This window comes from Capricornis sumatraensis, chromosome 11, assembly GCF_032405125.1.
Source record: "Capricornis sumatraensis isolate serow.1 chromosome 11, serow.2, whole genome shotgun sequence".
NCBI classification, from domain to species: domain Eukaryota; kingdom Metazoa; phylum Chordata; class Mammalia; order Artiodactyla; family Bovidae; genus Capricornis; species Capricornis sumatraensis.
This window is the reverse complement of record NC_091079.1, coordinates 83322772-83337039: the sequence shown is the minus strand read 5'-3', so window position 1 is coordinate 83337039 and position 14268 is coordinate 83322772. Positions and strand designations below refer to the sequence as shown.

Sequence of the window (14268 nt, the reverse complement as noted above, 5' to 3'; positions counted from 1 at the left end):
TCTTTGGCTTTTCTGCTTGAGGAGGGTACGTGGGGAATTGTAGCTGGAGGGGAACACACCTCAGCTTCCCTGGGGGTTACTGAGATGGTTGGTGGAGTCACCACTCGTTTCCCGAGGGTGCTCAGGATGAAGGGGTCAGAGGCAGGAAGAGATGACTGGGAGCAGGAGCACTGCAGGGCAGCTTACACAGCAGCAGGAGGCACTGGGCAGACCAGCAGATTTGTAACCCTTCAGCTTCTAAATTCCACTTTCTCACCCTTTATCTCTAACCCCAACTCCTTATTAACAAACAAAAAGTAACTGCCCCGTTAATCCTGCGTCCAAACCCTCCCCTCCCCCACTCACTCCAATGGAGACCCACATTGCGGAACAAAAATGCCCCCCAAAATGTTTTGGAGACAGTAGACGCTTCGTTACTAATGCTCTAATCCAGTCTTTCCAAAATGGGAGTGGGGGTCACTCGGCAGTGCTGCCTGACAGTGCCTTTTCCTCAGTGGCCACGCCCAACCTAAGCCTCGGGCTTAAAGCCGGGCTGGGAAGCCTACCCACTGTCTTCCAGTGAAAACTAAAGAATAGTGTTTTAAAATCTTTACATGAAATGGTTTTTCTGGGATTTTGCTCTAGATGCTAGCAAACATAGCTCCTTTGGATTTTGGAAGCAATTAATTTGTAGATGACATCATTCAGTATATTCAAATACGGCAGGACTTTTTTTTTAAATCAGCATTTGCTTTTCTTAGTTAAATGCAGCCATTTTTAGGGTAATAATTGCTTAATATGCCTGGCACATTATTGAAATCCCTTATGAGAGGCTCACAGTGAGTCAGAAGGTCAATTTATTCCTTGGCCATGTTCCTTTCACAACACGGGTTTTCCTGTGCTGCTGTTCAGGAGGAGCAATTAAGACTCTTGTGTATTCGAAGCTTTCCAGCTGAATCCTGACCCCATCAAATGATATCATCAGAGTTCTGGCTTTTGCCTGGTGGTGCACAGCTTTCATCTGTCAGTGAATCTTTGGGGGCCTTTATTTTCTTGCCCAAACTTAAAAATATGAGATTGGACTCTGATGGACGCCCTCCTTATTTTTCTGGCAGGCAGCCCTCTTTACCACCCCACTGGCTTTCTGCCGCCTGTAAGACATCCTTGGCTGCACTGTCTCTGTGCCCTACACAGAAACATATACCTTCTTTACTACTATTTCAAGAACTCAGAAGTGCTCATTAAAATGTTTATAAGTAAGTCTTTCAGAGTAGTCTTCCCAACGTTTGGTAGGTAAAGGCCATGGAGAGGTCAGCGGCTACCTGATTCCCAGAGACCAGTGGCTTACTGGAAACGTCCCACTCCACTTGATTTACACAGTAGACAGCTAGAGAATTCCAGGATGGGGGGCATTTATAGCTCCACTCACCTCTGATGGGTACTTCCTGAGAAACACTCTTAAGAGTTTGGGAAGCGCATCAGTTCTTCTATTTGAGCTCCACAGAAGATGCGCCAGACCCTGACGGACCATGAATGCGCTTTGCATCCTCCCTCTTCTCCATAAAAACTTCCCCTTCCTCTGCCCAGTTTTTTTTTCATTTTCTCTGGCTTTAAATCCTCATATTTATAAAGCAGAAAATGTTACAGTTCAAAAGGTATTTGTTTTCTTAATACTCTGTCCAAAGCCACTGGTTTGAAAGAGGTAAAGAGGTTCTGTCTGGAGAGGTTTCCAGAGACAAGCAGAGCTTTTATCTCAGGGTTTAATGTTGATTAGATTGAAACGGAGGAAAGATACTCCTTTGTTCCTGGACTAGACTAGCAGAGAGCAGTGACAGATGTTTTTAAGAGTTAAGAGTAAAATATTCCCAAATCGTCAAACAGGGGACTTTTACACAACACCAAATGTTTATTCAGTGGCTTTATTAGATAACCTAAAAGGCACAACATCCAGTGTATCAAGGCAAGAGAAGGAATAATCTTGTTATGGAAGTGTCCTTAAGAGGGTTTGGCAACTGAAAACTTCTTTTGGGTCGCAGGTGGATGGAGTTCGAGAGAGACTGTCAGAGCAACAGTATAACAGACTTGTGGACTACATCACAAAGACCTCTTGTCACCTGGGCCCCGGCTGCTCCTCTGTGCAGACATCATGCCCTGTGGTGGCTGTGGAACCACTCCCCTCCACTGTGAAAACGTACCATTACATGGTTGATCCACATTTTGCGCAAGTTTTCATTAGTAAATTTACCATGGTGAAAAATAAAGCCCTGAGGAAAGGGTTCCCTTGAGTCCCCTCCAAGGTGTTGATTGCTGCTTGTGCAATTTATTTTTGAAAAACCTAATGAGCTTTTAACATCTATTGTGGACACAAAACCACTGTTCAACTCAAATTCTTCCTGTTTCCTACAACTAAAATACTTCAAAATTGAGTGATTAAAAAACTTAGTCCTTCCTGTTCGGGTCTTATCATGTACTGAAAATACATTCCTTTTTGCTCTTTTTGCTAAAATTTCTACTTCAATTAAATCGTCAACTCTGTAGTCAGGCATTGGAAACAGATGTAAACTTCATCTCCTGCTGCCTCTCTTTTTAGGATGAGACATCATCTTTGCCTAACACCCTTCTCTGCAGAAGTTTAGCGTTCAATGAAATTCAAAGCTTAGGATCTTACTGTTTAACTTGTTAATGTTATTTAAACGTGATGCCATTTTAAGTGAAAGCGGCCATGTACATTCCTACTCTAAACTTTTACTGAAATTTTACTGATGACTTATCCAGGTACATTTTGGAAAAATGTCTAATTTGTTTTGCTAGGCAAGCAAATCTTTTCTTGTCTACTGTTAAAAACAGATCCAGGGTGCTCAGATGAGTTTCTCTATCCATAAGCAACGCACTACTGGGGAACTCCCACTACAGGATACTTTTATGGATGGACTCACCCTGATGCCTTAGCCAAGTCAAGGACCCCAACACTAACCTTAACGGTAGTTCATTTTGATGACTTAGCTTGATCCAGCATAAAGACATTCCCATGATTTTCTTTGTTTTTAAAAAATGGATTTGGCTCAAGATCCTGGGTCACCACGTACACCTTGAGCATTCAGTAAAAATTTGATACTCCAACTAAAACACATTTTTACTCATTACATCCAAACTTTGGCCTGCAATCTGATAACTCCAATTGTGAGATGCTAAGGAATTTCAATTTCAAATGTGCGCTTTAACTTAAGCCTCACATGTTACTGGGCATAAGAAAGAGATCACTGCATAGTTGTTTGTTTACTGTTAATGGACAATTTAGGCTGAATATGAAAACAATGGCTCCACCATTACTTTGCTGTATCATACTCATTTAGGAAAGTGAGTTTTGTCAACCACAAGAGTAACTATTTTTAACCTTGTAAATATGTATTAAGTCTAGTATCTTTTATGATAATTTTGCATACTACTTCTAATTGTTATATGAAATTGTTTAAAATAAAACAAATTCTTGAATTACTGATCATACATAAACGTGGGTTCTTAAAATGCAGGTTTTCACTGATAGCTGGGTTTACTACAGCTTACATTATTGGACTCAAGAATTCTGCACAAGAAAATTTGTTAACCCAATGAAAGAACTGGGGATTCAATTACTGGGGATTCAGTTAGTTAGTTTAGTTTTCACTAAAATGACACAATTCTTAAAGCGCTTTTGATCACAACAAAATTACTGAAGGAGAGAAAGGTCCTAAGACCTCCTCTGAAAAATGTTACCACACTCTCAATTAGCAAATATTACTCAACCTCAGTTCCAATTATTAATTAAGTAATTTTTTGTGTGTGTATTCCATATTGTACATGCATACGTTAGGCCTTCAATAAAGTGATAACTGAATAAAGAGCCTTAAATGTCCATCTGTCCAGTGACTGGATCCAGCAGGGCAATCTGATAACAATGTTTCTAAGTCCAAAGACATTTTATTTGAAAGACAGTCTGTTCCTTTTAAGAGCCCACAATATATATAGTCATGTAGGTTCATGCAGACCCTTTAAACCCATGGCCCAGGCAGTATCTCAGTGAAATGGACAAAATGTGAGAAGAGTCAAAAATGTCCTAGAACAGTAAAAATTTTAATCAATATTTAAAGTTACCTTCATAAGACTCATAAAGTTAAAAATCCCTGACCAATTCTAATACAAGTACCCCAAACGCTACATGTCGGTAAGAATAACTGAACAAAGACTTAACTGTCCACAGTATTTGTCAATTGTTTATTTATTGAGAGACTATTTCTCACCCCAGAGAGTCACAGTTTCATAGTTCAGGAGCACAGCAAGTGACAAACTTCCAAGGAATTCAACCCAAAGAGATTCTGTGGAGAAAAACAGAGTGACCAAGTTAACGACAGTCACTCTCTTAATAGCTCGCCACGCTGGCCCCCCCCCCGAGCGCTCCCGCCACCCACGCGGGCCACGTTTCGCCACCCCCTGCCCTTAGTCCAGGAGCGGCCCCGTGCAGGCTGCCTGGGCTCCAGGTCCATTCTCCCCACGCTCCCCAACCTCCCTGTCCAACCTCTTTTCCATGTGGGGCATTCATATCTTTTTCTGAGGTTTCCTGGTTTCATGTACCAAATTCTACCTTTTTTTCTCCAAGTCCACCCCAACCGTTCCCGCGTCAGACCCAGACTGTTCTTAAAAAGCAGCAGTCCATTTGTTCTAAACTTTTGTATTCTTGTCTCCAAATCTGCTCCTCTTTTTGTTTTTTAAGCAATCAACTTCTTATAAGTAAAAGGTAAAAAAAAAAAAGTATTTAAAAAATCAGTCTGTTAACATGATTTATGAAAAGCATAACCACTGTGAAAATTTTGAAAATTTCAAAGGTACAAAGAAAACAGCAGTGTTAAGATTCCACACCCAAAAAACTAGTATTTTCTTCATCTTTTTACCTTCAGCCTTTTTTCTTCTTCACTTTTAACAAAGATCACCCTTTACATAAAACATTCTTAGTTTTCTATTTTAGTAACTCCTGTTACTTTGTGATTATCAATTCCAACAGACGTAACAGTCCATGATGGAAATTACAATTCCTACCAGTTTTCCAACCACTGGGAATACACTTGTTTTTCTACTATTATGTATTACATATATTAAACTGTGGCTACTTAATACACATGTATCGATCTGTGAAAGCAACTACAGAAATGGAATGTAACAGAACTGAATCTAACACTAGGCAAAAGTTATTTATATTCAAAATTATCCTTAAATTTTAGACACAGAACCTTAATTCACACTGTCCGTGAGGCAGTGGACCTTGACTACCCAAACCAGAATCTCTAGAAAGCCACCAAGTCACCTGTGGACCTCCAAATAACAAACCATAAAAGGTTTCAAATACTTCAGGGAAGAAGGAAAAGAGCAGACCTTGCACACAATGTTCTGGGTTGTCTGAGGGCCTCCCAAGGGACTATTTCTATCTTTATCTCGGAACACTGGTGACAATGGTGACTGTGTTTAAGGGACTTATGAGACACCATCAAAAAGACCAACATTTGTATTGTGGAGGTGCATGAAGGGACAGAGAATTTATTTGAAGAAATAATGGCCAAAAACTTCCCAAATCTGAGGAAAGAAATGTATATACAAATATGTTACTTGGAAGTAAGATGAACCCAAAGTCTCCTAACATCAAGACACATTATAATCCAACTGTCAAAACCAAAGACAATAAATCCTGGAAGAAGTAAGAAGATTCACCATCTATAACGGAGCTTCTGTAAGATTATCAGTGGACTTCTCAGGAAAATGTCCTTCGAAAATCAGGAAGAAATTAAGACACTCCCAGATAAACAAAAGCTAAAGGTTAGTTCATTACTACTAGATCTGCAAGGAGAACTGTTCAATTTGAAACAAAATTACACTAGACAATCACTCAAAGCCATACTGAAATATAAAGTTCCCTGGCAAAGGTAAATATATGAATAAATATAAAAGCCAGTGTTAATCATGTTTCATATCCCCATTTTTAATTTTGTAGTATTTAAAAGGCAAAAGCACTAAAAGAAAGACATCTGTGTTAATGGGCACAGTATCTAAAAATGCCATTTGTGACATTAATAACAAAGTAGGGGAACAGGGTTGTAAAAGAGAATTTTTGTATGTGATTAAATTTTTGTATGTGTGTTATCAGCAATTCAAAATAGATTATAACAATAGGTTGGTTTAAACGTCCCAACCAACAGTCATGGATCTGAGGAATGGATACAAAACAAGGTCCAACTACAAGCTATCTACAAAAGATTCACTTTTTAGATCCAAAGATATACATACTTTTGAAGTTAAGGATGAAAAGAGACTCCATACAGACAGCAATCTAAAAAGCAAGAGTGGCTATACTGTTAGCAGACAAAACAGACTAAGTCAAAAAATGCTACAGACACAAAGGACATTTTATAATGGCAGGGTCAGTTCACCAAGAAGGCAGATTATATACACACCAAGCATGAGAGCCGGGAAATACATGAAGCAAACACTAACAGAATTGAAGGAAGAAACATACAGCTCTACGTAACAGCAGGTGACTTAGAATGTAAAATCTTATAGAAAACCTAAACAAACTCTTTGGCAAACCCAATACTTTCAATAATGGCTATAACTGAAATGACCAGACAGATCATTAAGAAAATAAGAGGACTTGAACACTACAGACCAATCAAATTTCATTCTACCCAACATCAGAATATATATACTTTTTCTTAAGTGCATATGGATTAATTTCCATGTTAGGTCATAGAACAACAGATTTTAAGACTGAAATCACATAAAGTATCTTTGCTGGTCACAATGGATGAAACTAGAAATCCTAACAGAAGAAATAGATATACCAAGGGAACATTTCATGCAAAGATGGGCTCAATGAAGGACAGAAATGGTATGCACCTAAACTAGAAGAGGAGGATATTAAGAGATGGCAAGAATATACAGAAGAACTATGCAAAAAAGATCTTTACAACCCAGGTAACCACGATGCTGTGATCACTCACCTAGAGCCAGATATCCTGGAATGCGAAGTCAAGTGGGCCTTAGGAAGCATCACAATGAACAAAGCTAGTGGAGGTGACGGAATTCCACCTGAGCTATTTCAAATTCTAAAACATGATGCTGTGAAAGTGCTGCACCCAATATGCCAGCAAATTTGGAAAACTCAGCAGTGGACACAGGACTGGAAAAGGTCAGTTTTCATTCCAGTCCCAAAGAAAGGCAATGCAAAAGAATGCTCTAACTACCACACAAATGCACTCAACTCACACACTAGTAAAGTAATGCTCAAAATTCTCCAAGCCAGGCTTCAAGAGTACATGAACTGTGAACTTCCAGATGCTCAAGCTGGTTTTAGAAAAGGCAGAGGAACCAGAGATCAAATTGCCAACATCTACTGAGTCATCGAAAAAGCAAGAGAGTTCCAGAAAAACATCTATTTCTGCTTTATTGACTATGCCAAGGGCAAGACTGTGTGGATCACAGCAAACTGGAAAATTCTGAAAAAGATGGGAATACCAGACCACCTAACCTGCCTCTTGAGAAATCTGCATGCAGGTCAGGAAGCAACAGTTGTAATTGGACATGGAACAACAGACCATTTCCAAACTGGGAAAGGAGTACGTCAAGGCTGTATATTGTCACCCTGCTTATTTAACTTATATGCAGAGTACATCATGAGAAATGCTGGGTTGGATGAAGCTCAAGCTGGAAATCAAAGATTGCCAAGAGAAGCATCAATAACCTCAGATATGCAGATAACACCACCCTTATGGCAGAAAGAAGAAAAACTAAAGAGCCTCTTGATTAAAGTGAAAGAGGAGGGTGAAAGAGCTGGCTTAAAGCTCAACATTCACAAAACTAAGATCATGGCATCTGGTCCCATCACTTCATGGCAAATGAGGAAACAGTAGAAAAAGTGACAGACTTTATTTTGGGGGGCTCCAAAATCACTGCAGATGGTGATCGCAGCCATGAAATTAAAAGATGCTTACTCCTTGGAAGAAAAGCTATGACCAACCTAGACAGCACATTGAAAAGCAGAGACATTACTTTGCCAACAAAGGTCCATCTAGTCAAGGTTATGGTTTTTCCAGTGGTCATGTATGAATGTGAGAGTTGGACTAGGAAGAAAGCTGACTGCTGAAGAATTGATGCTTTTGAACTGTGGTGTAGGAGAAGACTCTTTAGAGTCCTTCGACTGCAAGGAGATCCAACCAGCCCATCCTAAAGGAAATCAGTCCTAAATACTCACTGGAAGGACTGATGCTGAAACGCCAATATTTTGGCCACCTTATGCGAAGAACTGACTCACTGGAAAAAGACCCTGATGCTGGGAAAGATTGAAGGCAAGAGAAGGGGACAGCAGAGGATCAGATAGTTGGATGGCATCACCAACTCGATGGACATGAGTTTGAGTAAATTTGGGCAGTTGGTGATGGACAGGGAGGCCTAGTGCGCTGCAGTCCATGGGGTTGCAAAAAGTCGGATACAACTGAGCAACTGAACTGAAGGAAAATAGAAAAATCCACAAATAAGTTGAGATTAAACAACATACTCTCCAACCACCAATGGGTCAAAGTAGGTTTAAGAAGAGAAGTTTAAAAAGATCAAATCAACAACCTAAGTTTACCCCTTAAAAGGCAGAAAAAGAAAAGCTAAATCAAAGCCACAGTAAATAAAGATTATAAAAAACACACCAAGAAACAGACTTTAACTAAGTAAGAAGATTAAATCCACAATCAAAAAACACTCAACAAACAAAAGCCTAGGATAAGATGGCTTCACAGGTTAATTCTACCAAACATTTAAAAAAGTTAACCCCAATCCTCCTCAAGCTCTTCCAAAAAACTGGAGAGGGGAACACTTTCAAATTCACTCTATGTATTTTTTAACTTTCTATAACAGTAAAGACATCTTAAACGTGTATGCGGGAGAGACTGCCCTTCCATGTTTTCCTGTGTCTCTCACATGTCTCGTGGCCACATCTGACTCACCATCTTATTTAAAAATACAAAACATTTGGGGCTTCCCTGGTGGCTCAGTGGTAAAGAATCCACCTGCAAATGAAGAGACAAACAGGTTTCATCCCTAATCCAGGAAGATCCCACATGCTGCAAAGCAACTAAGCCCATGCGCTGCAACCACTGAGCCTGTGCTCCAGAGCCTGGGAGCTGCCATGACTGAGCCCATGAGCCACAGCTACTGAAGCCTGTGGCTGAAGAGCCTGTGCTCTGCCAACAAGAGGAGCCCCTGGAAAGAAAAGCCCCCACTCACAGCAACTAGAGAAAAGCCCACTTAGCAACAAAGACCTATCACAGCCAAAAATAAAAGTAAAAAAAAAAAAAACCACATTCTATAAGACCATCAAATATATTAAAGACAAATTACAGAGCAATAGCCCAAATACAGATGCTAAATCTTCATAAAATACTAGCCAACAATTCAACAGTTCATTAAAAGGATCATACACCATGAACAAGGATGATTCAACATATGAAAAATACACCGCAGAAGGACAAAAAGTCACATGATCATTTCAACTGATTCAAGAAAGCATTTGAAAAATTTAATACCTTTCCATGATTAAAAAAAAATTCAAATAAACAATAGGAAGAAAAACTACCTCAACATAATAAAGGTGATATATGAGAAACCCACAGCTAATATACTCAATGGTAAAAGACTTAAAAAGTTTCTCCTCTAAGGTCGGGGTTGGCGGGGACAAGGATGCACATTTTTGCTGCTTCTCTTCAACACAGTACTGGAAATCCTAGCCAGGGCAATTAGGGAAGAAAAGAAATGACATCCAAATTGGAAAGGAAGAAGTAAGGCTATCTGCAGATGATCTGATCTTATATGCAGAAAACCCTCAAAGATTGATCGATCTCTCTCTCACACACACAGAACTGTTAGAATAACTCAGCAAAGCTACAGGATATGTAATCACACAAAATCAGTAGTGTTTCTATACACTAACAATGAATAATCAGAAAAGCAAATTAAAACAATCTCAATTATATTAGCATTAAACTACAATTCTTAGGAATAAACTTCAACAAGGAGGCAAGACAATCTACTGGAAAAGTATAAAACATTGCTGAAATTAAAGAAACAAATAAATAGAAACACATCTTGTGTTCATGACCTAGAATACTTGTAACTGTCAAGATGTTCGCACTACCCAAAGTGATCTATATAATGCAATTCCTATCAAAATCCCAACAGCATTTGAGAAATAGGAAAATCCATCCTAAAGTTCATGTGGATTATCAATAAGATCATGAACAGCCAAAACAATCTTGAAAAAAACAACTCTGGAGGACTAACACTTCCTGATTTCAAAACCTACTATAAAGGTATTGTAATCAAGAGTGTAGTATCAGTACAGAGATGGAAATATAAACTAATGCAACAGACTAGAGTACCGAAATAAACCCATCCAGATAGAGAAGAACACCAACGGTACTAAGACTAATGGGGAAAGGAAAATTTTTTCAACAGATGGTGTTCGGAAAACTGGATATTCACATGCAAAAGAATGAAGCAAACCATTTCCTTAACATCATATCCAAAAATTAACTCAAAATAGATCAAAGACCTAAAGTTAAGAGCTAATAAAACTATAAAACTTCAGGAAAAAAGTAATACTTTATCACAGTGAATTTGTCAATGATTTCTTAAATATGACACCAAAAGTACAGGCAAAAAAATAAATCAGAAAACATCAGAATTTCAAATGTCTGTTCACCAAAAGACACAATTAATAGATTGAAAAGGCAATTACAGAATGGGACAAAATATCTAAATCATAGCTGATAGGGGCTTTTAAATAACTCCTACAACTCAACAAAAAACTATCCAATTAAAAATGGGCAAAAGACTTGCATAGATAGTTCTCCAAAGATATACAAACAGCTAACAAGCATGGTAAAGGGGCTCAACATCATTAACCATTAGGGAAATACAAACGAAGACCAAAAGAAAACAATACCTAACACTCATTAGGATGGCTACGATCAAAAAACCAGAAAACAAGTGTCGGCAAGGACGTGGAAAGATCCTTGCACACAAAAGTTGGTGAAGTGTAAAATAGAGCAGCCACTATTTAAGAGTATGGTGGTTCCTTAAAAATTTAAAACCAGAACAACATATGATTTAGCAACTCCACTTCTGAGTATACACTCAAAATAGTATTAAAAGCAGGGTATCAAAGAGATATGCACACAGAACAGCAGCATTATTCCACAAGAGCCAAAAGCTGTATAAAGAATCTTTAACAGATTATAAGGATTTAATGATTATAAGGAATCATTAACAGATGAATGATTAAACAAAATGTGGTATACAGATAAAATGGATTACTTAGCCTTAACAAGAAAATTCTCACACAGCTGTAATGAGTAAACCTTGAGGATATTACATGAGGTACCCAGACAGAAGCATGGTGACTGCCTGGGGAAGGGGGAAATATTTCATGGGTACAGATGGATACCCATTTGCAAGATGGGTTGTGCAACAATGTAAAGGTACTTGACAATACTGAACTGTACGTAATTAAGATTGTATATTTTATGTATACACACAACTGAAAGATTTTAAACAGTAACTTAAAATAACCATATTACCTTTATATTCCAAATCACTTTGCACTCTGAAAGATACCAGCCTTCCTCATCTCCTCAAAATCTTTCATGGAATCATAATTTCTGTAGAAGTCTGCATATGCCTTCTTTCTTTTCTCAGCCACAGCAAACTAAAAGGTAACAATCACATTCAGGGTTTATTTTTTAGATTATTAGAAACAATATCTAAAGACAACATAAATCACCAAGTTTGTGTTCACCTTGAAGCCCATTATTTTATTAAGGCTCTTAAATAAGTAATTAGGGCTTCCCTAGTGGCTCGGTGGTCAACAATTCACCGGGGTTCAATTCCTGGGCCCGGAAGAGTCCCTGGAGAGGGAAAGAGCAATGCACTCCAGTATTCTAGTATTACTCTCTGTGAAATCCCATGGACAGAGGAGCCTGGCGGGCTACAGTCCATGGGGCCACATAAGTTGGACATGACTTAGCAACTAAACAACAAAGAAGTAATAAGTTAAAAGGAACTTTTTAGGATGGATCTTAATTTGGCTAACATCCTTATAGGAGGAAAAAATTCAGACAGAAACATACTAACACATGTAGGACCATGTGATGAAAGGGAGAAGACAGACATGTTCTACAAAGTCAAGCAGAGAGGCAGCAGCAGAAATCAACCCCAAAGTTTTTTTGTTTTTTGGGGGGGCACTGGTGGCAGGTAGGATCTTAGTTCCCCAACCAGGGATAGAACCCATGCCCCCTGCACTGGAAGCTTGGAGTCTTAACCACTGGATAGTCAGGTAAGTCCCCCACAGCCATCTTGATCTTGGATTTTTAGCCTCAAAATTTTTTTTCTATTGTGGAAGCCACCCACTTTGTGGTATTTTGTTATGGCAGCCCTACCAAATTAAGCTTCATTTAAAGATGGAAGACAAGCCATCTGGAGAATGAGATACTGCCCCCATCACACTGAGGTGGGTGGAGAAAGGTAAGAGCAAGGGAGCACCCTACAAAACCAATTTCTTTAAAAGACTCTAAGAACTGTGTATGAAAATGAAATACATTTTCAAATTGAAAACATTTTTGGACGGCGAGCACAAAGTAAAAATAAAACATACATACCTTATAGAAAGTTGCAAACCCCAGGGAGACCACGAATGCTCCAACAATATGAAATCGCAGACGTTTGGCCAGGAGGCCACGCATCTGAGGTTTTGCCAAAGCAGTGGACATGGCAGTTTTTCTTCTCGACGGCTAGAATGAAGAGAGAGCTCTTAGAACTCTTCTGCATAATACATTTTAGTACCTAGAGACACGAGCAGGACAGTGGACCAACTCCTCTACCAAAACTTAAGCTCTTTAGGGGCTTAGTGACTTCATCTTTTTCCCTTTCACACACTGAACGACCACCCTAAATAAGCAAGCCGACTGCGGCCCAACAGTAACCGGGGGTACAAGACAGACACGGACCTCTCCGAATTACAGGAAAGATCAGCAGCGGCTCTAGACTGATAGCACAAGTGCGAACAACTCTACCACCAACTCACTTAATCCTGTGAGCAGGTGTTTTCCCGTTTTACTGACAAAAACCGTGACGCACGAAGGTCAGGGGGCCACTTCAAGGTCGCGCAGTCAGGACTAACACCCGGGCGGGACCCCAGCAGGTCCCCCGGGCCCCCGGCGAGCGCCGCCCGCGCGGGGCGAGAAGGCCGTGCGCGCGTGGAGGGGGCTGCGGGAGGCCCGCCCCGCCCTCCAGCCTCCCAACCCCAACCCCGAACGCCACCACAAAGCCACAGCCACCGAGCGCCCACGGAGCCCCGAGGAGGAAACCACTCCCTTCCTGCAGGTGAAAACACCGGGACCGGACAGGTCAAAGGACGCCGCCAAGGTCACGCTCGACGCGGTGAGATACGCAGCGGTCCCCGGGGCCGGGCCGGCTGTCTCAGAAACCTGGCGGTTCCTCGAGGCCCCTCTCACTCCCCTCAGCAAACCCGGGGTCCCCGGGAGACCCTCCCGAAGAGACCGCAACGCCGGGAAGCTGGGGTCGACACGGGTCAGAGGTCCGAGGTTTCCCGACCCCAGAGATGCAGAGTAACGGCTAGAGAGGCAGACCCGCTGCGGGAGGCTGCAGGCGGGGGAATCCAAACAAGGGAGGCAGTAGGCGCACGACTCACCTCAACCGCGACGTCCTCTCAGGCTGATGGAGAAATGGACGGCGTTCCCGCAGCGCGCAGGCGCATAAATAGAGGGCGGGGAGAGAGGACCCGGCTACGGTGGCCGAAAGAGTCCAAAAGGCCTCCGGCGCGCCTCCCGCCGGTCACAGCTGACGTTAACCAGGGTGTTCAGTCTCTTCCCCGGGTAACCTTGGATTTATTTAGACTGTGACCTTCTGCGTCAGTTTCCTTAGTAAATTGGAGATACTGATCTTCCTCATACACAGAGTTGATATGAACTGATTAAGGAATTCAAAGATTTTAAATGTGTGAATTTAAATAAATATATACCCTACAAATAGAGCAAAAATCTTCCTGGACATGGATTGCTCCAACCATGTGCACAAACCAACATTTTCATTATGACTATCCTTATGCATATAGCCACTTGTTTGGGTAAACAGTGAACCAGACAGCCAAGTTCCAGAAGCTCACAGCCCAGCAAATGAGACAGACATAAACAGAGTAATATCATG

The 14268-nt window shown here is 40.6% G+C and overlaps 2 protein-coding genes across 3 annotated transcripts in view; one reads left to right on the top strand and one right to left on the bottom strand.

Moving 5' to 3' along the window:
• VPS13B (vacuolar protein sorting 13 homolog B) overlaps positions 1-3743 on the top strand; it is a 779806-nt gene extending 776063 nt beyond the window's left edge. For both annotated transcript variants that reach the window (XM_068984062.1, XM_068984063.1), the window contains exon 61: positions 2016-3743. In XM_068984062.1, the coding sequence (XP_068840163.1) occupies positions 2016-2264 (249 nt within the window). In that variant the 3' untranslated portion in view covers positions 2265-3743. The remainder of the gene's footprint in view (positions 1-2015) is intronic.
• Positions 3744-4145: 402 nt separating this feature from the next.
• Positions 4146-13799, bottom strand: COX6C (cytochrome c oxidase subunit 6C). Its single transcript, XM_068984102.1, has 4 exons — positions 13754-13799; positions 12702-12833; positions 11625-11752; positions 4146-4331 (listed from the first exon to the last, which is right to left on the bottom strand). Exons 2-3 carry the CDS (start codon positions 12810-12812, stop codon positions 11639-11641), a joined length of 225 nt encoding a protein of 74 aa, XP_068840203.1. The 5' UTR covers positions 12813-12833; positions 13754-13799; the 3' UTR covers positions 4146-4331; positions 11625-11638.
• Positions 13800-14268: the final 469 nt, after the last annotated feature.